The sequence below is a fragment of the Macaca fascicularis genome, chromosome 16 (assembly GCF_037993035.2).
Source record: "Macaca fascicularis isolate 582-1 chromosome 16, T2T-MFA8v1.1".
Lineage (NCBI taxonomy): Eukaryota > Metazoa > Chordata > Mammalia > Primates > Cercopithecidae > Macaca > Macaca fascicularis.
The window spans coordinates 46856503-46883282 of record NC_088390.1 but is presented as its reverse complement, the minus strand read 5'-3'; the positions used below and the strand labels follow the sequence as shown (position 1 = coordinate 46883282).

Here is a 26780-nt window from a genome sequence, read left to right as displayed (position 1 = left end):
GAGGTCAGGAATTCAAGACCAGTCTGGCCAACATGGTGAAACCCCATCTCCACTAAATATACAAAAATTAGCCGGACATGGTGGCAGGTGCCTGTCGTCCCAGCTACTCAGGAGGCTGAGGCAGGAGAATCGCTTGAACCAAGGAGGCAGAGCTTGCAGTGAGCCGAGTTCAGGCCACTGCACTCCAGCCTGGGCGACAGAGTGAGACTCCGTCTCAAAAAAAAAAGGGGTGGGGGTATCAAAAATCTTTTGGCTGAGGCTGGGCATGATGGCTCACATCTATAACCCCAGCACTTTGGGAGGCCGAGGCACGTGTATTACCTGAGGTCAGGAGTCCAGCCTGGGCCACATGATGAAACCTCATCTCTACTAAAAATACAAAAAATTAGCCATGTGTGGGGGTGGGCGCCTGTAATCCCAGCTACTCCAGAGACTGAGACAGGAGAATCACTTGAACCCGGAAGGTGGAGATTGCAGTGAGCCAAGATCGTGCCAGCGTACTCCAGCCTCGGTGACACAAGGAGACTCCTTCTAAAAAATAAAAAATAGGCCGGGCGCGGTGGCTCAAGCCTGGAATCCCAGCACTTTGGGAGGCCGAGATGGGCGGATCACGAGGTCAGGAGATCGAGACCATCCTGGCTAACATGGTGAAATCCCGTCTCTACTAAAACATACAAAAAAAAAAAAAAAACTAGCTGGGCATGGTGGCAGGCGCCTGTAGTCCCAGCTACTCGGGAGGCTGAGGCAGGAGAATGGTGTGAACCTGGGAGGCGGAGCTTGCAGTGAGCCAAGATCGCGCCACTGCGCTCCAGCCTGGGCGACAGAGCGAGACTCCGTCTCAAAAAACTAAATAAATAAAAATAAAATAAAACATAAAAATTAAAAAAAAAAAAAAAAAAGACCAGGCACAGTAGTTCACACCTATAATCCCAGAACTTTGGGAGGCTGAGGTGGGCAGATCACCTGAGGTCAGGAGTTCAAGACCAGGCTGGTCAACATAGTGAAACCCTGCCTCTACTAAAAATACAAAAACTAGGCCGGGCGCGGTGGCTCACGCCTGTAATCCCAGCACTTTGGGAGGCCGAGGCGGGCGGATCACGAGGTCAGGAGATCGAGACCATCCTGGCTAACACGGTGAAACCCCGTCTCTACTAAAAATGCAAAAAATTAGCCGGGCGAGGCGGCGGGCGCCTGTAGTCCCAGCTACTCAGGAGGCTGAGGCAGGAGAATGGCGTGAACCCGGGAGGCGGAGCTTGCAGTGAGCCGAGATCGCGCCATTGCACTCCAGCCTGGGCGACTAAGCGAGACTCTGTCTCAAAAAAAAATAAAATAAAATAAAAATAAAAATACAAAAACTAGCCAAGTGTGGTGATGGATGCCTGTAGTCCCAGCTACTCAAGAGCCTGAGGTGGGAGAATTGCTTGAACCCAGGAGGTGGACGTTGTAGTGAGCTAAGATTGCACCACTGCACTCCAGCCTGGGCGACAGAGCAAGACTCTGTCTCAAAAAATATATATATATATTTTTTAGCCTGGGCACGGTGGCTCACGCCTGTAATCCCAGCACTTTGGGAGGCCGAGGCAGATAGATCAGTTGAATTCTCAGGAATTCAAGACCAGTCTGGTCAACATGGCAAGACCCAAAGTCAGGTGATAGAACCAAAGAACTAGAGAACTTTCTAGCTCAAAAGGCATTACGTTACTTGTGTTTTGTTTTGTTTTGTTTTGTTTTTGAGACAGTTTTGTTCTATTGCCCAGGCTTGAGCGCTGTGGTGCAATCTCAGCACACTGCAACCTCTGCCTCCCGTGTTCAAGCGATTCTCCTGAGTAGCTGGGATTACAGGCACCTGCCACCATGCCTGGCTAATTTTTTTATCTTTAGTAGAGACAGGATTTCACCATGTTGGTCAGGCTGGTCTCAAACTCTTGAATTTGTAATCCACCCTCCTCGGCCTCCCAAAGTGCTGGGATTACAGGCATGAGCCACCGTGCCCAGCCCTTTTTATTATTATTATTATTATGATTTAATACTAATTTTTATTTAATTTTAGACTTTCTCCAATGGGAGAGACCTGTACATATTTCTTAAAGAGCATAACCAAATCTAACTTTTAAAGTTATGATTAAAATGACATGTTCCCATATTCTCACCAAATAGGGGATGTGAATTCCCAGAAAATAACATTAAGCATATGACTAGCAGCAAACCATATGCAGAACATTGGCTGATTGTCATGTTGCCAGGGTCTTATTGGAAGACAAAGTCCCCAGTTTTACCACACAAGAAAAGTTTCCATAACTCAATCATTGAACTTGAGGGCTGGGGGATGGTGTTGGCTGGAACAGGGACTTTTTACCAGATACAGAATGTTCCATGCTCTTCTTTGCTGTCTCCTATTTCTGAGCTAACTTGATGCTTGACCTCAGAGTCAGGCTTGCCTGTGGCAAGAGAGATCATTTTAACCAGTGAGTAATTAAGTGCTTGAATCCGAATGTTGTTTCTTATTCCTCACTCTATGGAAAGTGGTCAGAATGAGCTACGTGAGCCTGGACTTTTTCTTCTACAGAAAGAAAATCTGTCCTTTCATTTTAAAGTATAAAATGATCCATGTATTCGCTTCTCTTTGACTTTGATCATTGAAAATAATCAGAAAAAGTTATGGAAGTGTGGGACACCAACATTTGTATTATCTGACAAAAGGATAGAATTTAAGGCTTAACATAGGGTTTAAACCCCAGCTGCTGAGACTCAGTTTATACAGTCTAACATAACCTCTTTCTGCAGTTTGGGAAAACCCCTTTCTCTTCATGTCCATAGTAGTTTATATATCCTTCTCTTTTGGCACTTCACCTTTCTATATGTTTGTTATGGATATTGGGAGACCGCATAAAGGTTAAAACAGGAGTTCTGGAGTTAGACTGTTAGATGAGAAATGGGTGCATTGTATTTGGAAGTTACTATTGACCATAATGGAGTATTTTAGTAGCATGATGAAAATTAAAACCCAAATATATTGGATTACATGGAATTGTGGGCTAGAGGAAAGGTCAAGCCAAAGTCATGTCTGACACATTTTAATTGTTCTGTAAATATTTGTTGACCAGATGAATTAATTCATTCATTAAATAGGAGGGACCAGTGTGTATTTTAGGCTGAGGGTAAAACTAGTAAAATGCTAGAGACAGAAAATACAAATGAAGAAAGGGAAGGATGTGGGAAGGAAATTAACATATAGTAAGCACCCACTGTGCCAGATACTTTACATAAATATTCATTTCATATCCATAACAAAACCCATGAGGTACTATTACAGATAAGTTAAATTCATATAAATGATAAGAGATGATTGAGATAGGATCAATCTGGGGTGGACTGGTTATCCTCATGAACCAGTTCTTTCTTGAAAACTGGAGTGAAGACTCCAAGATGTTTTGAGGCAGAGAAGGAGGACACTGAGGGTGCACTGTGGAAGCCAGCGAGGTCATTTGCTGGAAGTTGGAAATTTAGACTAGAGCACCAGTTTCAAACAGCTGCTGTGTGAATTCGGTAGGGATGCAGCATGAATTATTTCTGTCTCTTCGCCTGTGCACACGTGCATCCACCTGTGTGCAGCTGTAGGTAGTTACTACTGTGGTTACTTTTAATGAAAAACTCACGTGTTTCTGTAGTGTACATTTAAGTGCATTTTTTCCCCTCTCCCAGCATTCTTCTAGATAGAGCTCCTTAAGGACAGAGATCATAACTTTTTTTAAATGAGATTGAATTTCAATCAATACTGTCACTTTTTTTTTCTTTCTTGAGACAGGGTCTCGCTGTGTTGCCCAGGCTGATCTTGAACTCCTGGGCTCAAGCGATCCTCCTGCCTCAGCCTCCCCAAATGCTGAGATTATAGGCATGAGCCACTGTGTCCTGCCAATACTGTCACTTTTTTGGTTTTTGTTTGTTTGTTTGTTTTTGTTTTTTGTTTTTTGTTTTTTGAGACCAAGCCTTGCTCTGTCGCCCAGCCTGGACTGCTGTGGCATGATCTCAGCTCACTGCAACCTCTGCCTCCTGGGTTCAAGCAATTCTTCTGCCTCAGCCTCCCAAGCAGCTGGAACTACAGGTGTGCAGTACCACACCCAGCTAACTTTTGCATTTTTACTAGAGACGGGGTTCCACCATATTGGCCAGGCTGGTCTCGAACTCCTGACCTTGTGATCCACCCACCCCGGCCTCCCAAAATGCTGGGATTACAGGCATGAGCCACTGTGCCAGCCTGATTTTTAAGTTTTAGAACTCAGTGAGTCTTCAAGCCAGTGCAGATCTGTCAGTATAAAAAGCTGCCATCAGACCTACTCACATCTGTAATCCTAGAACTTTGGGAGGCTGAGGCGGGATTGCTTGAGCCCAGAAGTTTGAGACTAGCCTGGGCAACATGGCAAGACCCCATCTCTAGAAAAAAAATTAAAAATTAGCTACTGTGGCCCCAGCTACGCGGAAGGTTGAGGCAGGAAGATTGCCTGAGCCCAGGAGGTCAAGGCTGCAGTGAGCCGTGTTTGTGCCATTGTACTCTTGCGTGGGTGAAAGAGCAAGATCCTACCACTGGGGCCAGGTGCAGTGCCACTCGCCTGTAGTTCCAGCTACTTGGGAGACTGAGGCAAGAAACACAACCTCTTTAAAACACAGAAAGAAAAAAAAAAGCTGTCACCAGTCTGTCATTTTCTATAAATGAAATCAGTTGATTTTTAACAGAGTTTTGTTTTGACAACCAATCAGTTTTACCTAGTTCTTACAGACCACTCCTTTAGCTCTGGCCACATTCACCAGCACAAATGCCTGCTTTTCTCGCTGCTCAAGTCTGCATTCTGAAATGAGGTTTTGTTTTCTAGAGCTTCTCTTTAATGTTAGCTTATTTCAAAGAGTAGCTGCTAATGGTAAGGAGGTCTAACCTTCAATCTGATTCTTACAGAAAATAATGCTAAATCTCCAAAAGCCAGGGCAATTGCAAATTCTTTTGTGATAAAATATGCTGTAAGGCAGTAGAGACAATATACCTGATAAAATACACCTGGAGAAAGCATGGTCTTCCTTCTACATAGCCAGGAAGAAACCCATGGTGTCATGTGTTCATAATACCACTCCACGTACAGTGGACTAACTTAAGTACAAAAGAGGTTTTAATCATTTGAAAGGGCACAGATGTGAATGAAATTCAAGATGTTTTAATCCCAAATCCTGGTGTCAAATCACAATGAATTTTAGAAGGTGCCAGAGACTGTCAGTCCAAACTTGTATATATGAGAAAGCACTAGATTTTCTAGTATAGTGTGTGATTTTCATCCTGAATTTATTTATTTATTTATTTATTTATTTTATTTTATTTTTTTTTTTTTTTTTTTTTTTTGAGACGGAGTCTGGCTCTGTCGCCCGGGCTGGAGTGCAGTGGCCGGATCTCAGCTCACTGCAAGCTCTGCCTCCCGGGTTTACGCCATTCTCCTGCCTCAGCCTCCCGAGTAGCTGGGACTACAGGCGCCCGCCGCCTCGCCCGGCTAGTTTTTTGTATTTTTTAGTAGAGACGGGGTTTCACCGTGTTAGCCAGGATGGTCTCGATCTCCTGACCTCGTGATCCGCCCGTCTCGGCCTCCCAAAGTGCTGGGATTACAGGCTTGAGCCACCGCGCCCGGCCATCCTGAATTTATTTTATGCTGGGGTGCCATTCCAAGATCCTGGATGTAAAGAAACATGATTAGGGGGCTACCACATTTCAGATCCAAAGCAAGTAGAATACATCAGTTACCAGTTTTTTCTTACAGTATCAGCTTCAAAGATTCATATACTCAGCCAGGCACAGTGGCTCATGCCTGTAATCTCAGCATTTTGGAAGGTCAAGACAGGCGGATCCCTTGAGGTCAGGAATTTGAGAGCAGCCTGGCCAACATGGTGAAACCCTGTCTCTACTAAAAATACAAAAACTAGCCAGTTATAGTGGCGTATGCCTGTAATCCCAGCTACTCAGAGGGTTGAGGCAGGAGAATTGCTTGAAGCCGGGAGGTGGAGGTTGCAGTGAACCGAGATTGCGCCACTGCACTCCAGCCTGGGTGATAGAGCCAGACTCTGTCTCCAAAAACAAAACAAAACAAAACAAAAAGATTCATGTGTTCCATTCAGTTAAATGGTAAAGATAATAACATTTTCATTCCAGTCACACAGAATAACTAGATCCTGTTTTTACTGGGTTAAATATGAGTTTATTTTCAGTTAGCACCTGTTCATTTACTTATTCTGGATTAATAAAGGGCTGGAAGGCTGTAAATATTAATGAGTCAGCATGATGGCCTTTGGCTTCTTCAGAAAGATTGCATGATAAACTCCCCCACCCTTTTCCGAGCAGTCTACCTTACTAGGAAAGGCAGTTTCATGTGGAGGGCAATCTGTCATTTTTGAATAAGGGCAAGAGTCTGAGGTCCATTCTGAGTCACTATGAATACAGCTCTAGTATTGGTTGGTCCCCAGGGAAACTGGTGGTTAAATACTGTGAGAATCTTTATCAGACAGGAAATGACAACTCATTAAAATACTAACCGTTAAGCCTGTTTAGATCACTGCCTAGGGAGCAGGAAGGAAAATTTAACTCTATAATGTTTGACTAAAATATGCACATTTCTGAAGACGGAGAATTATCTACAAGACTGTTACCGAGAAAGGGAATTGCTAGGCTGTCTTGTTGCTCATCTTCTCCCACACCCTCTTTTTGCCTCTTTTGTACATGTAACAGATCAGCTTGTAATGAGAATAGGATAGGGAAGGACTTTAATTTCATTCCTGAAAGTGTATCCTACTAGTGCCTTAAATGTAAAATTCAGTCTCTTCAGCAGAAGAGGCGGTTGTTGGCTTCAGTTAGAACAGAACCATTTTCTACATAGGAGTCTACTCCTGTGCTCCTGGGCCAAATCTCAATTGATAGAATTCTCTGGGGTCAGAGGATAAATTTGATGTATTGATTTACATACAGTGGTCGTCATTCAATCAAGAAAATTCTAAAGACCCTGATATTCATTTAGAACATAATTAAATTTTATAACTCAGGGCACAGGTTTTCAGTCTCCTGAAGTTGGGCTATCCAGATTTGGTGGGGGTGGGGACAGGGGCTAGCTCTGTTGCCCAGGCTGGAGCAACCTCTGCCTCCCAGGCCCAGGTGATTCTCCCACCTCCTGTCGCATGCCAGCATGCCCAGCCAATTTTTAAATTTTTTGTAGGGATGAGGTCTCACTATATTGCCCAGGCTGGTCTTGAACTCATAGGCTCAAGTGATCCTCCCACCTTGGCCTCCCAAAGTGCTGGGATTACAGTGAACCACCAAGCCCAGCACCCTTTACTTTTTATAGTACCCTGACCTGAATCTTCTCCTGAAAAAAAAAAAAATTTTTTTTTCTCATTTATAAGCTTTCAGGCATCTGACTTATGACAGTCTGAGATTCTTTAGGCTTTGTGATTAATCATCAGAGGGAATACTAACCCAGCACAAACAATGGAATAAAGGTAAAAAACTGTTGTGCCCAGACTTTTTTCTAAGACAAAAGGCGTATTACTGTTTGTAAAGAGGCTATCGCCTCCTTACTAGAATTTATGTCAGAATGTTTTTCAGAAGGGTAAATGTAACCTATGTGCTCACATTAATGCTAAGATCCTCAAAAAAGTATTTGAGAAAGGAGCAGAGCCTACATTCAATAAAAAAAAAAATTACTTTATTAATGCTGGTAAAATATTCTTAGGCTTAGAGACTTCAACTGCTTAGACTTTTTTTTTTTTTTTTTTTTTTAAACGGAGTCTCGCTCTGTCGCCCAGGCCGGCCTGCAATGGCGCGATCTCAGCTCACTGCAACCTACGCCTCCCGGGTTCAAGCACTTCTCCTGCCTCAGCCTCCCGAGTACCTGGGATTACAGGCATGCACCACCATGCCCAGCTAGTTTTATTTGTATTTTTAGTACAGACGGGGTTTCTCCATGTTGGTCAGGCTGGTCTCGAACTCCCAACCTCAGGTGATCCACCTGCTTCGGCCTCCCAAAGTGCTGGGATTACAGGTGTGAGCCACCGCACCCAGCCAACTGCTTAGACTTTAAGTATACACTCTGTAAATAGGACTAAACAACAAGGTGAATCAATCTTGTTTGTTTGTTTTTTAAGAGACAGGTTCTCCTCTGTAGCCCAGGCTAGAGAGTAGTGGTGTGATTTTAGATCACTACAGCCTCGACCTCCTGGATTCAAGCAGTCCTCCCCACTCAGCCTCTTGAGTAACTAGGACTACAGGTGTGCACCATACCTGGTTAATTTTGTGTGTGGGTGTAGAGACAGGAGTCTTATTATGTTGCCCAAGCCGATCTTGAACTCTTAGACTCAAGCAGTCCTCCCACCTCAGCCACCCAAAGTGCTCGGATTACTGGCATGAGCCACCCTATCCTGCCTGGCCAGATTTCAGATCTTATTTATTTATTATCTATCTAATCTATTGATTTATTGAGAGAGAGAGAGACAGGGTCTTGCTCTTTCACTAAGGCTGGAGTGCAGTGGTTCAGTCCTAGCTTACTTTAACCTTGAACTCCTAGGCTCACAGGATCCTCCCATCTCAACCTCTTGAATAGCTAGGAATACAGGCACTTGCCATTACACCCAGCTATTTTTTTAAACTTTTGTAGAGACAGGGGTCTCACTATGTTGTCCAGGCTGGTCTCAAACTCTTGTCCTCAAGTCCTCCTGCCTCAGCCTCCCAAAGTACTGGGATTACAAGCATGACCCATCACACCCAGCCTAAAATACAGATTTCTTGTCACATAAGTGATTTCCAGAAGCAGAGTAACATATACATTAAAAACCATAGAAAAATAATAGATTTTGTTTGCAATTTGGCTAGGGCTCTTGGCAGAATTTTGCCCAAATGTTATTTTGAATGGATATATATATATATATATATATATATATGTGTGTGTGTATATATATATATATATTTTTTTTTTTTTTACGATTTCTTTTTATGATATTTAAGTTTGCCAGTAACTTTGTCTTAGGTCTGTTTAACAGATTCTAGGTATGTAAGCATGGGAAAATATTGTTCCCATGAAACCAATTTTGAGCTCTGAGTATGTTTCGAGTCTATGTTTTTTTTCTTTAAATGAAAAAAACCTTTTATTTGCATTACTGAGTTGTTTTTTTTTTAAACAGAAGTTAACAATAACAAAAGTGTAAAAATTGCCACTAGCATCATTTGTTGGAAAAGGGTTTGTTTGTTTCGGAGACAGGATCTCACTGTTTTACCCAGGCTGGAACGGAGTGGCTATTCACAGGCATGATTATAGCTCACTAAGCCTCCATCCCAATTCCTGGGCTCAAGAGAGCCTCCTGCTCAGCCTCCAAATTAGCTGGGACTACAGGCATGCGCCACCAGGCCCAGTGGAAATTTTTTTTTTAATCTTATATATGCTGTTATGTTTGTGCCAGGAATAAAAATATGAAGATACTACTACCCACTAAGATTTTTCTACCCACTGTGTTGAAGGTTCACAGCAAGGAAAAGCAAATGAGATCGACTTTTTTTTTTTTTTTTTTGTCGCCTAGGCTGGAGTGCAGTCTCGGCTCATTTGCAACCCCCACCTCCCAGGTTCAAGCAATTCTTGTGCCTTAGCCTCCCGAGTAGTTGGGACTGCAGGCATGTGCCACCATGCCTGGCTAATTTTTTTGTATTTTTAGTACAGACAGGATTTCGCCATGTTGCCCAGGCTGGTCTCAAACTCGTGAGTCATGATGCCAGAACTACTTCTTTCTTTCTTTTTTTTTTTTTTTTTTTGCGACGGAGTCTCGCTCTGTCCCCCAGTCTGGAGTGCAGTGGCCGGATCTCAGCTCACTGCAAGCTCCGCTTCCTCCTCACGCCATTCTCCTGCCTCAGCCTCCCGAGTAGCTGGGACTACAGGCACCAGCCACTTCGCCCGGCTAGTTTTTTGTATTTTTTAGTAGAGACGGGGTTTCACCGGGTTAGGCAGGATGGTCTCGATCTCCTGACCTCGTGATTCGCCCGTGTCGGCCTCCCAAAGTGGTGGGATTACAGGCTTGAGCCACCGCGCCCGGCCTTACTTCTTTCTTTCTTTTTTTTTTTTTTTTTTGAGATGGAGTCTCGCTCTGTCGCCCAGGCTGGAGTACAGTGGCCGGATCTCAGCTCACTGCAAGCTCCGCCTCTTGGGTTCACGCCATTCTCGTGCCTCAGCCTCCCGAGTAGCTGGGACTACAGGCGCCTGCCACCACACCCAGCTAATTTTTTTGTATTTTTAGTAGAGACAGAGTTTCACCATGTTAGCCAGGATGGTCTCGATTTCCTGACCTTGTGATCCGCCCACCTCAGCCTCCCAAAGTGCTGGGATTACAGGTGTGTGCCACCGCACCCAGCCCTTCTTTTGTTTTTCTAAAGCTTTCTCACCTAGAGCCAAGTACCTACTTACATAGCTAGTTTAGGTATATTTTAGTCCTGCAGTTGACTAAAAAAATAGTTCTGTGTCTGTTTGTTCTCCTCCTACTTTGTGTTCTTCTGTGTCACAAAATTGTAATTCTTTGTTTTGTTTTGTTTTGAGACAGAGTCTCACTCTGTCACCCAGGCTGGAGTGCAGTACACAATCTAGGCTCACGGCAACCACCTCCGAGGTTCAAGCGATTCTCCTGCCTTAGCCTCCCGAGTAGCTGGGACTACGGGCGCCCACCATGGTGCCTAACCTTTTTTTTTTTTTTTTTTTTTTTTTGTATTTTTAGTAGAGACAGGGTTTCACCATGCTGGCCAGGCTGGTCTCGAACTCCTGACCTCAGATGATCTGCCCGCCTCAGCCTCCCAAAGTGCTGTGATTACAGACATGAGCCATCACGCCCAGCCGAAATTGTAATTATTTGAATTTAATCAGAGCTTAAGGGCAAATTGGAGGACTTCCCCGACTTACTATGGGATGAGATTAGAGTCTTTAGCAAGGTGCACAGGGTTGCAAGAATGTAATGGCTTGGGAAGAATGGCATTTAGGGTATTTCCTAAACCAACTATGGAAAGCCTTTGAACTGTGTTGCAAGTTATTACTCCCACCCCATGTGTGCACTTTAAGTTAATCTTAAATGTCAGAATGGACTCTTGCTTCTGGTCTGCTGCTTGAGAATAACTTGATGGATAAGATTTAGAGCTGGCATTATTGTTTGCCTTAAATGCATGTTAAGAGTGAGAGCTGTAATTTCTATTTTTATCTAGTCCATTACTAAAATAGCTTTAGTGATAATTAAGCAAACTATAGTATAAGAGTACTTTGTTGAAGCTGAGGCATCAGTAGCCTAAGCCATTGTTTGTAGAGGTAGAGAAATGGAAAACAGAAGTAACTAAAATTTTGATGACAATTTGGGAAACTAAGGTGGGAGGATCTTTTGAGGCCAGGAATTTGAGAACAGCCTGGGCAACACAGTGAGACTCCATCTCTATAAAATATAAAAAGAAGAAAAGTAATAATAATAAATAAAACTTTTAACCTCTTCTGTTTTCAGCTGTTTTCCTAGTCTTTCATGGAAACCTACATAGAGACACATAACAAATTGATATATTAATCTCAGCATTATCCTCAAGATAAATTATACATCATGTGAATACACATCATGTGATATACTCTATCAGCTACAATGTATCTATCATCTAAAGCATATCTCTTTTTTAAATTATTATGGGTACAAAAAGTGTATCTCTTAATGGACTTACAATGGCAAATTATTTACCTTTTCAAATTATTTTGAAGGGAATCTAGAATTATTATTTCCAGTCCCTTCCTCATTTCCCTAAAAAACAAATCTTTTTTTTTTTTGAGACGGAGTCTTCCTCTGCTGCCCAGGCTGGGGTGCAGTGGCCGGATTTCAGCTCACTGCAAGCTCCGCCTCCCAGGTTTACGCCATTCTCCTGCCTCAGCCTCCCGAGTAGCTGGGACTACAGGCGCCCGCCACCTCACCCGGCTACTTTTTTTTGTATTTTTTAGTAGAGACGGGGTTTCACCGTGTTAGCCAGGATGGTCTCGATCTCCTGACCTCGTGATCCACCCGTCTCGGCCTCCCAAAGTGCTGGGATTACAGGCTTGAGCCACCACGCCCGGCCCATTTTACTCTTTCTAACATTTGGGCCTTGGTTCTTAATTTTCTCTTAAATAATGGCTTGACTATGGCTATCCCTGGTAGATTTAAATTACAACTTAGAGTACTGGTTTTTGTTTTTGTTTTTGTTTTGCTTTGCGACAGAGTTTCCCTCTTTTTCCCCAGGCTGGAGGACAATGGCACACTGCAACCGCCACCTCCCGGGTTCAAGCGATTCTTCCGCCTCAGCCCCCGACTAGCTGGGATTACAGGCGCATGCCACCACACCTGGCTAATTTTTTGTATTTTTTTTTTTTTTTTTGACGGAGTCTCGCTCTGTCACCCAGGCTGGAGTGCAGTGGCCGGATCTCAGCTCACTGCAAGCTCTGCCTCCCGGGTTCACGCCATTCTCCTGCCTCAGCCTCCCGAGTAGCTGGGACTACAGGCGCCCGCCACCTCGCCCGGCTAGTTTTTTTTGTATTTTTTAGTAGAGACGGGGTTTCACCGTGTTAGCCAGGATGGTCTCGATCTCCTGACCTCGTGATCCACCCGTCTCGGCCTCCCAAAGTGCTGGGATTACAGGCTTGAGCCACCGCGCCCGGCCAATTTTTTGTATTTTTAATAGAGACGGGGTTTCGCCATGTTGGCCAGGTTGGTCTCGAACTCCTGACCTCAAGTGATCCGCCTGCCTCAGTCTCCCAAAGTGCTGGGATTACAGGTGTGAACCACCGCGCCCGGCCTTGTTTTTGTTTTTGTTTGAGATGGAGTCTCACTCTGTTGCCCAGGGTAGAGTACAGTGGCACAATCTTGGCTCACTGCAGTCTCCGCTTCCCAGGTTCAAGCGGATCCTCCTGCCTCAGCCCCCACTAGCAGATAAGATTACAGGCATGCACCACCATGCCTGGCTACTTTTGGTTTTTTTTGGGGGGGGGGTTTGTTTTTTTGTTTTGAGACGGAATCTCGCTCAGCTGCCCAGGCTGGAGTGAAGTGGTGCAATGTGGGCTCACTGCAACCACTGTCTCCCGGGTTCAAGCAATTCTTCCATCTCAGCCTCCCAAGTAGCTGGGATTACAGACACCTGCCATCATGCCCGGCTAATTTTTTTTTTTTTTTTTTTTTTGGAGACGGAGTCTCGTTCAGCCGCCCAGGCTGGAGTGGAGTGGTGCGATCTGGGCTCACTGCAACCACCGTCTCCTGGGTTCAAGCGATTCTCCCATCTCAGCCTCTTGAGTAGCTGAGGTTACAGGCACTCGCCATCATGCCCGGCTAATTTTTGTATTTTAGTAGAGACAGAATTTCACCATGTTGGCCAGGCTGGTCTTGAACTCCTGACCTCAGGTGCTCCACCCGCCTCGGCCTCCCAGAGTGCTAGGATTACAGGCGTGAACCATCGCAGCTGGCCTAATTTTTGTCTTTTTGGTAGAGACAGGGTTTCGCCATGTTGGCCAGGCTGTTGTTTTTTGTGTTTTGTTTTGTTTTTTGTTTTTTGAGACGGAGTCTCACTCTGTCACCCAGGCTGGAGTGCAATGGCGTGATCTCAGCTCGCTGCAACCTCCACCTCCTGGGTTCAAGAGATTCTTCTGCCTCAGCCTCCTGAGTAGCTGGGATTACAGGCATGTGCCACCACACCCAGCTAATTTTTGTATTTTTAGTAGAGACAGGGTTTCACTGTGTTGGCCAGGCTGATCTCGAACTCCTGACCTCGTGATCTCCCCACTTCGGCCTCCCCTAGTGTTGGGATTACAGGCATGAGCCACTGCGCCTGGCCAGAGTACTGTTAAAGAGAAAAAACTTGATTTATGAAAAAGAAATTTCTTTTTTTTTTTTTTTTTTTTTTTTTTTTTTTTTTTTTTTTTTTTTTTTGAGACGGAGTCTCGCTCTGTCGCCCAGGCTGGAGTACAGTGGCCGGATCTCAGCTCACTGCAAGCTCCGCCTCCCGGGTTCCCGCCATTCTCCTGCCTCAGCCTCCCGAGTAGCTGGGACTACAGGCGCCCGCCACCTCGCCCGGCTAGTTTTTTTGTATTTTTTAGTAGAGACGGGGTTTCACCGTGTTAGCCAGGATGGTCTCGATCTCCTGACCTCGTGATCCACCCGTCTCGGCCTCCCAAAGTGCTGGGATTACAGGCTTGAGCCACCGCGCCCGGCCTGAAAAAGAAATTTCTTATAAATTTGCAGTTTTCTTTATGTTGTTGTTGTTGTTTTGAGAAGTAGTTTCACTCTTGTTGCCCAGGCTGGAATGCAATGGCACGATCTCGGCTCACCGCAGCCTCTGCCTCCCAGGTTCAAGCGATTCTCCTGCCTCAGCCTCGCTAGTAGCTGGGATTATAGGCATGTGCCACCACGCCCGGCTAATTTTGTATTTTTAGTAGAGACGTGCTTTCTCCATGTTGGTCAGGCTGGTCTCGAACTCCCGACCTCAGGTGATCCACCCGCCTCAGCCTCCCAAAGTGCTGGGATTACAGTCAGGAGCCACCGCACCCAGCCACATAAATTTGCAGTTTTCAAAGTCAATTTTTTTGTGCATATATTTATTCATATATTTAATTATATATATTTAAAATATTTTATATATTTTTTATATTCATGTCATTTATTTCTAGTCTAAATGGATGAGCTATTTGCATTCCCACCCATAATATATAAGAAAAGATTACTAGTCTACCTCCTTAACATAAGGCCACTTAAAAGTCAGGGCCAGGCACGGTGGCTCAGTGAGAGGCTAGTCTGAAGGTAATGAGTTCTCTAGATTGTTCACACTGTCTTTGATGTCTGTCACAGGTCTTCTGGTCTGATCAGTGCAGTATTCACATTTATTATTTATGTGTGTTCAGGCCTTTTGTACTTCTTCAGTATTCACTAAATAATTTTTTTTTTTTTTTTTTTTTTTTTGAGACAGAGTCTGGCTCTGCCGCCCAGGCTGGAGTGCAGTGGCCGGATCTCAGCTCACTGCAAGCTCCGCCTCCCGGGTTCACGCCATTCTCCTGCCTCAGCCTCCCGAGTAGTTGGGACTACAGGCGCCCGCCACCGCGCCCGGCTAGTTTTTTGTATTTTTTTAGCAGAGACGGGGTTTCACCGTGTTAGCCAGGATGGTCTCGATCTCCTGACCTTGTGATCCGCCCGTCTCGGCCTCCCAAAGTGCTGGGATTACAGGCTTGAGCCACCGCGCCCGGCCTAAATAATTTTTTTTTTTTTTTTTTTTTTGAGGCTGGGTCTCTGTCACCCAGGCTACAGTACAGTACAGTGGTGCGATCACAGCTCACTGCAGCCCTAAGCTTCCTGGGCTCTCACTGTAGCCTCCTGAGTAGCTGGGACTACAGGCACATGCCACCATTCTCAGCTCATTTTTGTATTTTTTGTAGAGACAGGGTTTCACCATGTTTCCCAGGATGGTATTGAACTCCTGGGCTCAAACCATCCTCCCACCTTGGCCTCCCAAAGTGCTGGGATTACAAGCATGAGCCACCGTACACGGCCTAAAGGACCTTTTTGACAACTTCACCCCTCACTGATCTCTCTTTTCTCCCTCCAGTTCCTTTGGTATATATCTTCTGTACCAAAAACTTTAATATTGAATTGTACGTTATTTTGTTCACAGATCAGTTCGTGTGTGTGTGTGTGTGTGTGTGTGTGTGTGCGCATCTGCCTGTGTTTTGAATCCAAATGCCCATAAATGATTTTAAGTTCCTTGTGGGCAGTTTGTTTTTTTGGCTTTTTTCCCAACAAAAGGAATCAAATAAGTATTTGGTGACTGATAGATAAATAGGATTAAAGAAAAGAATTCAGCCAGAAGTTAGGGATGCGTTAGCATCTGATAAAAATACAATAGCAAAAACTCTTCTACTCCTGCTTTTTGTTATAAAAAGTAGCAAGGAATTGTTCTAGAAAAGAAGTGAAGGCCAGGTGCAGTGGCTCACACCTGTAATCCCAGCACTTTGGGAAGCTGAGGCAGGGGGATCACGAGGTCAGGAGTTCAAAACCAGCCTGGCCGAGATGGTGAAACCCCTTCTCTACTAAAAATACAAAAAAATTATCCAGGCATGGTGACAAGCGCCTGTAATCCCAGCTGCTCAGGAGGCTAAGGCAGAGAGTTGCTTGAACCCGGTAGGCAGAGGTTGCAGTGAACCAAGATCACACCACTGCACTCCAGCCTGGGCAACAGAGCAAGACTACATCTCAAAAAAAAAAAAAAGTGAAGTAAGGCCAGGTGTCATGGCTCACACCTGTAATCCCAGCATTTTGGGAGGCTGAGGTGGGCAGATTACTTCAAGTCAGGAGTTCGAGACCAGCCTGGCCAACATGGTGAAACCCCGTCTCTACAAAAATTAGCTGGGCATCATGGAGGGCACCTCTAATCCCAGCTACTTAGGAGTCTGAGGCAGGAGAATCACTTGAACCCGGGAGGTGGAGGTTGCAGTGGGTCGAGATCACGCCATTGCACTCTAGCGTGGGCGACAGAGCAAGACTCAGTCTCAAAAAAAAAAAAAAAAAAAAAAAAAAAAAAGAAGTGAAGTGAATTTGAGTCAGGATACTTAACAGGACAAGCATTAGGCAGTGTTGCAAGTACATATTGGAATCTCTGGCTGGCTGTAAGAAAGAGTTTGAACTTATTTACGTCCTTAGCCCTATGTGACAGATAACAAACTAAAAGGTACAGAAAATAGAGATGTTTGATTTTTCTAAGTTGCCCCAAGCTACCATTTTTAAAAACGCCTGCAAGCATGTCTAAAACAGGAGCCTGTTAGCTACAGTTGCCAAACCGGTTTAACAGCACTGCCTCCATGTATTCTGGGTGAGAAGGAGCTCCGAGTACATAAATGTATCAAAGATCACTATCCCAGTCATCTCAGAACAAGTTGTTACTAATGTACTGGAGTTTCTGTGCAAACTGTCTACCATAAACCATGAAATGATTCAAAGTTCATAGTTCCTTCTTTGTTCCTTTGTTAATCACTGACTTCTGACTAGTGGGAGGTGCCTCCCAAGTTTGCTAATGCATTCTTTTTGGATAAGGATGACGCACAGATTGTCCTAATAAGGACTTAGATTGAGAAAGACCGCCCCCTCTGAGAAGAGGGGACAAGTCAGAGAGAGGGCGGGCAGTTTCTTTTTTAACTAGGGATGACACAAGCATAAGTCATTTCCTTATTAATTGGTTCAAACCAGTTCTTACAGGAACTGGTGGTGATAAATGTGGGACTTCTGAGAAGTCATTCATTTTATTCTTTGTGCCACACCAGAGTACAGTATCAGCTGAGCTGGCCTTACTCTGGGACTAACTCTTTTGCTGGGAGCGGTTCCTGATTTACAGCTCTTAGTCTCTCCCAGACGTGTTGGTGGGAGAGATTTTGCTTTTTAAGGGGTTGTTAGAAGGAAGAATTTTTTTTTTTTTTTTTACTAGAAAGAGCTCACAGAATTTCAGCAGTTCTCTGATTTTTATATTTTATTCCTCTTCCTATACAATCCCTGCCTTTTGAGTCCAGGTGGTAAGTGCATTTTGTTTAACGTTTTTCCTGCTTTTCTTCCCAAATGTGTCTTTTTCCTCGGGCTACTGTACCCTGCCTGCTTCCAGTGCTGTCCCCGGCATAGGTCCATCTCTGCAGAAGCCATTTCAGGAGTACCTGGAGGCTCAACGGCAGAAGCTTCACCACAGAAGCGAAATGGGCACACCACAGGTAAGACTTTATTCCGGTTTCTTCTCCCCTCTGGGAAGTTTCAGGCTGAAATTACATTCACAGCTCTCACTCACATTTTTAGGCAAATAAGTGAGGTTGGTTTGCCAGTGTTCCTTGACAGAAGCTGAGTGTCTGTGTATGCTCTACTGGGAAATTTGTCTTTGTCTTAAACTAGAAAGTGTACTTCTGTACATCTTCTCCCAAAAACAAGGGTGGAGCCAATGGAAAACAATGGTTCTGTTACATAGAATGAGTTGTTGCCTTGATCTTAAATTAGTAGATATACTCCCCAGGTGGATTAAAAAGTTAAAACTTACAGCGTAACAAAGTATTAGACTTACTGAGGTGACTTGAATATCTCCCTTTGATTTTCACTCTGTTTTTCTTTTCACCCATGGGGAAATGATAATTTTTTTAATACACCAAGGTTCTTACCATAGCTGAACTTTAAAACTTAGACTGTCTTTTCTGTAAACGATTCTGAGGCAAAGGGAAATGACTAGAAGAGGATGAGTAAGCAATAACCTGAAATGGGAAACTCGAGGGAAGCACAGTATTTTTTGTTTGGTTTGGTTTGGTTCATTTTTTGTTTGTTTGTTTGTTTGTTTGTTTTTTGAGACAGGAGTTTCGCTCTTGTTGCCCAAGCTGGAGTGCGATGGTGCAATCTCCGCTCACTGCATTCTCTGCCTCCCGGGTTCAAGCGATTCTCCTGCCTCAGCCTCCCGAGTAGCTGCGATTCCAGGCGCGCGCCACCACACCAGCTAATTTTTTGTATTTTAGTAGAAATAGGGTTTCACCATGTTAGCCAGGCTGGTCTAGAACTCCTGACCTCAGATGATCTGCCTGCCTTGGCCTCCCAAACTGCTGAGATTACAGACGTGAGCTACCGCGCCCGGCCAGAAGCACTGTTTTTTTAATGGCCTTGCACTCTTTATGTGGACCTTTGGTGCCCTCAATTGACCAAACATGACATCAGAAACAGATACATTTATGTGTTTTTAAAACAGCTCCTAATACTAGAACAAAAATATTTAACTGTCTTGACAGTACTCACAAATATCTGCGTGGTAACTTCGGAGTTGAGTTTAATCAAAGAGTTTTTTCTTAGGTCCTAGTAGAAGAGCTAACCTCACACTCACCCCATTCTAAACTATATGAATCAACATTGATTTTACATCCAACAACGTGAAATCTTGCTAGTTGGATGTGAAAAGGAGAGGAATGGGTGTTTTGGAGTAGCTGGGGTTGCTTACTTTTCAGTTTTAATTCTTCAGGTTTTCTAAGTTACACACTTCAAGTTTTCATTATTTTCCTTAAAGCATTATAGATGACCCTCTTTTTACTACTGACCAAATGAAACCTTTTTCACTGCATTGTTCTGCATTTATTTCTACAGGGAGAAAACTGGTTGTCCTGGATGTTTGAAAAGTTGGTCGTTGTGATGGTGTGTTACTTCATCCTATCTATCATTAACTCCATGGCACAAAGTTATGCCAAACGAATCCAGCAGCGGTTGAACTCAGAGGAGAAAACTAAATAAGCAGAGAAAGTTTCAAACTGCAGAAATTGGAGTGGACGGGTTCTGCCTTCAATTGGGAGGACTCCAAGCCAGGAAGGAAAATTCCCTTTTCCAACCTGTATCAATTTTTACAACTTTTTTCCTGAAAGCAGTTCAGTCCATACTTTGCACTGACATACTTTTTCCTTCTGTGCTAAGGTAAGGTATCCACCCTCAATCCAATCCACCTTGTGTGTTCTTAGGGTGGAATGTGATGTTCAGCAGCAAACTTGCAACAGACTGGCCTTCTGTTTGTTACTTTCAAAAGGCCCACATGATACAATTAGAGAATTCCCACCACACAAAAAAAGTTCCTAAGTATGTTAAATATGTCAAGCTTTTTAGGCTTGTCACAAATGATTGCTTTGTTTTCCTAAGTCATCAAAATGTATATAAATTATCTAGATTGGATAACAGTCTTGCATGTTTATCATGTTACAATTTAATATTCCATCCTGCCCAACCTTCCTCTCCCACCCTCAAAAAAGGGCCATTTTATGATGCATTGCACACCCTCTGGGGAAATTGATCTTTAAATTTTGAGACAGTATAAGGAAAATCTGGTTGGTGTCTTACAAGTGAGCTGACACCATTTTTTATTCTGTATATTTAGAATGAAGTCTTGGAAAAAACTTTATAAAGACATCTTTGATCATTCCAAAATTGTGTCCGTTTTCTTGAGCGTTTTGATTTTTTACTTTTAGCTTATACCAGCTGAATGGCAGCCTTGCCTAATCCACCTACAACAAGATTTCTTAAGCCTTCTTTTATTTGCATGAGAGAGCCACTACCAAGGCATGTTTTGTTATGCTGAGACTGGGCTGCTGCATACTGCTAAATGGTACCTCTGGGATTGGCCTACCTGGGAATTTCTTGGTTTGTGAAAATAGGAGAGGAGAGATATTTCATACAAGTGAAAGGATACTGGAGAGAGAAATTACCCATTTCTAAAAAGAACCACACTCTGTCGTATCTGTGTTAATGTTTTCTAGCCTGTACTCTGGTTTCAACAGACACAAATTTATATGTAACCTAGTTTTCTTGCCTTTCTGTAAGTGTTTTATTCTTAATGTTATTTTTTTCCATTGGGACGTTTTTGATTGAACTTGTTCATTTTGTTTTGCTTGGGAGGAAAATAAGCAATTTTACTTTTTCCTTTAGGAGCATTATGAGCATTATGTCAGAATAGAATAGAATTGGGGTTCGATCTCAACAGGCCGGAAATGCCTGGGTTTTTTTGTTTTTGTTTTTGTTTTTTATCAAATCCTGCCTGAATGTCTGCTTGTTTTGCCTACCATCGTGACATCTCCATGGCTGTACCACCTTGTCGGGTAGCTTATCAGACTGATGTTGACTGTTGAATCTCATGGCAACACCAGTCGATGGGCTGTCTGACATTTTGGTATCTTTCATCTGACCATCCATATCCAATGTTCTCATTTAAACATTACCCAGCATCATTGTATATAATCAGAAACTCTGGTCCTTCTGTCTGGTGGCACTTTGAGTCTTTTGTGCCATAATGCAGCAGTGTGGAGGGAGGATTTTATGGGGAAATGGGGATAGTTTTCATGACCACAAATAAATAAATAAGGAAAAGTAAGCTGCATTGTGGGTTTTGAAAAGGTTATTATACTTCTTAACAATTTTTTTTTCAGGGACTTTTGTAGCAGTATGACTGTTACTTGACCTTCTTCGAAAAGAATTCCCAAAACGCTTTATTTTAGATAGATTAACATTAACCAACATATTTTTTTTTAGATCAAGTCAGAATAAATTTCTAAGTCGGCCTCTAGTCATGTTTCATCTCTTTCACCTGCATTTTATTTGGTGTTTGTCTGAAAGGAAAGAGGAAAGCAAATACAAATTGTACTATTTGTACCAAATCTTTGGGATTCGTTGGCAAATAATTTCAGTATGGTGTATTATTAAATAGAAAAAAAAATGTGTTCCCTAGGTTGAAGGTGTAATTGATACGTTTGACTTATGATGACCGTTTATGCACTCTTTCAAATGAATTTGCTTTCAAAATAAATGAAAAACAGCTCTCCTTCTTTCCTCTTTTAAGTGTTCAGCTGTGGCATGCCCAAAGGTTCCTGCTGGATTCCAGCTGGGGCGGTGTGATACCCTTCTTTTTCAGCTGTTCGTGCCTTCCTTTTTCGTTTTTCGTATCCACCAAAGTGGAGACAACTACATGATCCCAAAGATACACAGTACCTACTTAATTCCAGCTGATGAGACACCAGAGCATTTGCAAGTGGATGGTTTGGTATCACCGTAAATAAAAAGAGGGCCTGGGAATTCTTGCAATTCCATCTCTACTTTGTATAAGTCTCATTTTGTGCCTTACACATCTGCAGTGTTTTATCATGTTCCAACTTGGTGACTGTCAAGCAGTGCAATACATTAGCAGTTTATCACTGAAGAGCTGAGGAGCACCTCCCTTAAAACAGACAATGTCAGCCGGGCGCGGTGGCTCACGCCTGTAATCCCAGCACTTTGGGAGGCCGAGGCAGGCAGATCACCTGAGGTCAGGAGTTTGAGACCAGGCTGGCCAACATGGAGAAACCCTGTCTCTACTAAAAATACAAAAAATTAGCCGGGCGTGGTGATACACGCCTATAATCCCAGCTATTCAGGAGGCTGAGGCAGGAGAATCGCTTGAACCCAGGAGGCAGAGGTTGCAGTGAGCCGAGATAGCACCACTGCACTCCAGCCTGGGCGACAGAGCAAGACAAAAAAAAAAAAAACAGACCGTGTCACATGAAAATGTGCAATGTCCAGTTTTCCCATAGTTTTCTGCATTCCCTGTGTATGCATAATCTGGAGTATGAGTCTGGGAAGGAAGAGGTTTTTACTTTCATTTGGATAGTAGCCACCTCTCCATTCCCTACGAATGCTAGAATGAAGTTTTTGGGTTTTTTTGTTTTTTATTTTTATTTTTTGTTTTTTTGAGACAGAGTCTCGCTCCATCACCCACGCTGGAGTGCAATGGTACAATCTCGGCTCACTGCAACTTCTGCCTCCCAGGTTCAAGCGATTCTCCTGCCGCAGCCTCCAGAGTAGTTGGGATTTCAGGCACCCACCACCACGCCAGGCTAGTTTTTGTATTTTTAGTAGAGATGAGGTTTCGCCATGTTGGTCAGGCTGGTCTCGAATTCCTGACCTCAGGTGATCCACCCGCCTCGGCCTCCCAACATTCTGGGATCACAGATGTGAGCCACCGTGCCCACCTAGAATGAAGTTTCTTAAATACACTAGTTTAATTATTGAAACATATGCAGTATTGAGTGCTCCTAAACAAACAAGCTCAGTCTCTGCCCACAGTTTGCTCTGTGCTATCCACAGCCTTAGTAGGACAACATGAGGCTTTTTGTCATTTCACCAGTCATTCAACAATGACTCAATCTGAGTATGGATCATGTACTAGCTAAGTTAAATAACCAGTTGGGCTTATGTACCCTGAGGTGAATTGTTTAGCCTGACCCATGTGTAAGAAGGTCACAGAGATTCCCAACCTTTTAGTATCAAAAAGCTTTTCCATATATTACTCTGAAACCCATTTTCCCCCATGTGTAATAGTCTGTGTTAATGGTGGTTCAGGTTTCTTCCACATAGTTTGTGACCTGAGAAAGTTTAAAAGAGCCTTGGTTTCTTTCATCTATAAAAATAAAAGAGATAGAAGGACAGTTTATCTAAGGAATAAATCGGTAACATGTAAAGTACTGAAATAGGCTGGGTGCAGTGGCTCACGCTTATAATCCCAATACTTGGGAAGGCCAAGGCAGGAGGATCCCTTGAGGCCAAGAGTTCAATAAATACGGCCGGGCATGATGGCTCACACCTGTAATCCCAGCACTTTGGGAGGCTGAGGCGAGCGGATCACCTGAGGTCGGGAGTTCGAGACTAGCCTGACCAACATGGAAAAACCACCTCTCTACTAAAAATACAAAAAAGTAGCCGGGCATGGTGGCACACGCCTATAATCCCAGCAAGAGTTCAATAAAGAAAAGTACAGCAATAAAAGTTACCCACCACCCCCCGCCACTGCTTTTTTTTTGAAATGAGGTTTTACTACTGAAGTGTGGTGGCACAGTCATGGCTCCTTTTTTTTTTTTTTTTTTGAGATGGAGTTTCACTCTTGTTGCCCGGGCTGGAGTGCAATGGCACGATCTCGGCTCACCGCAACCTCCACCTCGCAGGTTCAAGCAATTCTCCTGCCTCAGCCTCTCTAGTAGCTGGGAGTATAGGCATGTGCCACCACGCCCGACCAATTTTGTATTTTTAGTAAAGACAGGGTTTCTGCATGTTGATCAGGCTGGTCTCGAGCTCCCAACCTCAGGTGATCCGCCTGCCTCGGCCTCCCAAAGTGCTGGGATTACAGGCGTGAGCCACTACACCCAGCCAGTCATGGCTCTTTACAGCCTTGACCTCCCAGGCTCAATCAATTCTCCCACCTCAGCCTCCCTGGCAAGGACCAGCATGAACCACCACCATACCTGGCTAATTTTCAAATTTTGAAAGACGGTCTCAATATTTTGCCCAGGCCGGTCTTAAATTCCCGGGCTTGAGCGATCCCGCCTCGGCCTCCCAAAGTGCTGGTATTACGGGCGTGAGCCACCATGCTGGGCATTCCCAAAGACTGAGGCGGGGCACAGCGGCTCATGCCTGTAATCCCAGCCTTTTGGGAGGCCAAGACAGGATCACTTGAGGTCAAGAGTTCAAGACTTGCCTGGCCGGCATGGTGAAACCCTATCTCTACTAAAAATACAAAAATTAGCCAGCTGTGGTGGCGTATGCCTGTAATCTCAGCTACTTGGGAAATAGGAGAGTCACTTGAACCCGGAAGGTGGAGGTTACAGTGAGCCGAGATCGTGCCACTGCACTCCAGTCTGGTCAACAGAGCAAGACACCATCTCACAAAAAAAAAAAAAAAAAAAAAAAAGACTGAGCATCTGATATACATGCAAGAATTTGACGACATTGCATTCACTCCTCCAGAAGCAAAGATATATTTTAAAATGCTTTCTTAGCATATGCGCTTTTGTTTTCTAGCAGATACTACATCAAACTTTTGATAAGTGAAAAATTTACTGAAGAAACCAAAAAAAGTTAACTTCCCCACCTGAAAATATTGACATTTACTAATTTATTTTCATTATAAAGAATATTGGGCCAGGCGCGGTGGCTCAAGCCTGTAATCCCAGCACTTTGGGAGGCCGAGATGGGCAGATCACGAGGTCAGGAGATCGAGACCATCCTAGCTAAACCGGTGAAACCCCGTCTCTACTAAAAAATACAAAAAACTAGCCCGGCGAGGTGGCGGGCGCCTGTAGTCCCAGCTACTCGGGAGGCTGAGGCAGGAGAATGGCGTGAACCCGGGAGGCGGAGCTTGCAGTGAGCTGAGATCCGGCCACTGCACTCCCGCCTGGGCGACAGAGTGAGACTCCGTCTCAAAAAAAAAAAAAAGAATATTGGTTATCACGGTTGCTCATGCCTGTAATTCTAGCACTTTGGGAGGCCAGGGCGGGCAAATCACTCCTGAGCCCAGGAGTTCGAGACCAGCCTGAACAATATAATGAGACCTCTCTACAAAATATTTAAAAGTTAGCCAAGTGTGATAGCATGTGCCTATAGTCCCAGGCTGAGATGGGAGGATCACCTCATTAGTGAGCCATGATTGTGTCACTACTGCAGCCTGAGTGACACAGACCCTGTCTCAAAAAATATATATATTAATACTAAAGAATCTGGAAGGTAAAGAGGAGAAAAGGGAGTATCGGCTTTTAACACTTGTTACAAGGTCAGTCTAGAAAATCCAGTGAGATTTGCTGGGTAAATAGGTTTTAAACCATGAAAAAATTGATGGCATGCAAGATCTTCCTCAGTAGACCTGAGAATCTCATTTCTGTTAAAAAAAAAATACAAAAAAAAAAACTGCTTCATTTTATTCATAAATAATTGTTTGAGGTGCTACAAAAAATTAAAACTAAGCAGGAGTTTAAAGTTTTTGAAAGCCAAGTAACATCTCTAACATTTATTGAAGTCTCTCCAGTATTTACACAACATAAAGGAGATACTACACACAAAACCCTCGTATCTGAAGATAAATTCCTTTATTCTCAAAGACAAGAAAAAAAAGCACATCATCTACTTTAAACTTGAGAAGCAATTGAGTCATTTGTGTCTGGTGGACAGGAGCTAGGGATCATGTCCCTTTCCAACAAGGCCAAGAGTTCACCTGAGGTAATGCGTTTGCCTTGGGGGTGAGGCCTTGAATTGCAGCAAATAACCTACATGTATTTGCATATTTAACCAGTACGCTTAAGAAGGGTTATACAAAAACCTGTTCCAGACAGCTGCTTACTCATTGCCTTTAAAATTGCATGGCGCTGGGATTGGCAGGTGCCAACTGTTTGCTCATTCTCTTTGACCCACTAGCCTTGCAGTTTGCTGTGTGGGTGTTGATACTCCTAAATTAAAGCAGGGAAGGGGTGGTTTTAGATGGCTTTTAACACCTGCTCTCCACCCAAGCACCCTGGATTCATTTGATATCTGGATTCTAATTCTGTCGTCAGGAGACTGGCCCAAACTGTGACCCAGAGAGAAGTGAGTCAGTTGCAAGTGGCTGGCTGACTCTATGGGAACAGAAATAAAATGCAGCTTAGAGGGTTTGTCAGCCAAATCCACAAATGTGTGGCTTTTTGAAACATTGGACATCTGTTCCTCTTAATTTAAAATAAACTTTTTTTTTTTTTTAAAGCACAAAGTTGCTTGGCTCCTTGTTTCTTTGTGTCAGCAGCAGTTGCTGCTCTAATTTAGGAACCCTAGGATCTGATTTAGGACATTTGGAATCTTTAAGGCACATTCGGTCTAGAAAGTGGAACTGAATTGCTTTGGGAAGGCAAGAGGATGATTTTACAGTATAGGGTTTGTGTGGAAATCCCCTTCAGCAGTAATCAACCCAGGTGTCCGACCTGTTTGTTAACCATTTCCAAATGACTCAGAGGACCTAGAGGGAGGGCTTGAACACACTCCAGCACTGTTTCTACAATTTAGCCTTTATTTGCATTGGAAACCACATTCCTGAATTCTTGAGGGGGCAGGCTCTGGCTTATTCTGGGCAACTGACTTCAAGTGGGACCCCTGAGCTACCTATGTAAGCGCACAGTCAGCCATCCCTGGAGAGTTACCAGGGAGGAGGATCTTTCTGTGCATCTTGCTTTGATGACCTCCATCCAAAGCCCTTTGAGGAAGTTTTGTTTATTCAAGGAGCCCTTGGCAGGTCACTCCTCCCCTACCACAAATCTAATCCAAATGTGGCATTTTCCTTCAAGGCCATCTATTCCCTTTGGGGGACAAAACACATCAGCTTTTCCCTTCAGACCACTTTTGACTGAAGCAGTAATCAACATTGCTTAATTTTGTTCCTGTCTGTTTCTAGTGGG

The 26780-nt window shown here is 43.8% G+C and overlaps 2 protein-coding genes across 11 annotated transcripts in view; one reads left to right on the top strand and one right to left on the bottom strand.

The window, feature by feature from the left end:
• VMP1 (vacuole membrane protein 1) overlaps window positions 1–19995 on the top strand; it is a 139320-nt gene extending 119325 nt beyond the window's left edge. For all 7 annotated transcript variants that reach the window (XM_045376090.2, XM_045376088.2, XM_045376082.2 and 4 more), the window contains 2 exons: window positions 17672–17774; window positions 19171–19995. In XM_045376090.2, the coding sequence (XP_045232025.1) occupies window positions 17672–17774; window positions 19171–19314 (247 nt within the window). In that variant the 3' untranslated portion in view covers window positions 19315–19995. The remainder of the gene's footprint in view (window positions 1–17671; window positions 17775–19170) is intronic.
• Window positions 1–26780, bottom strand: part of TUBD1 (tubulin delta 1) — a 95057-nt gene that overhangs the window by 23137 nt on the left and 45140 nt on the right. The gene's annotated exons all lie outside the window — the stretch shown is intronic.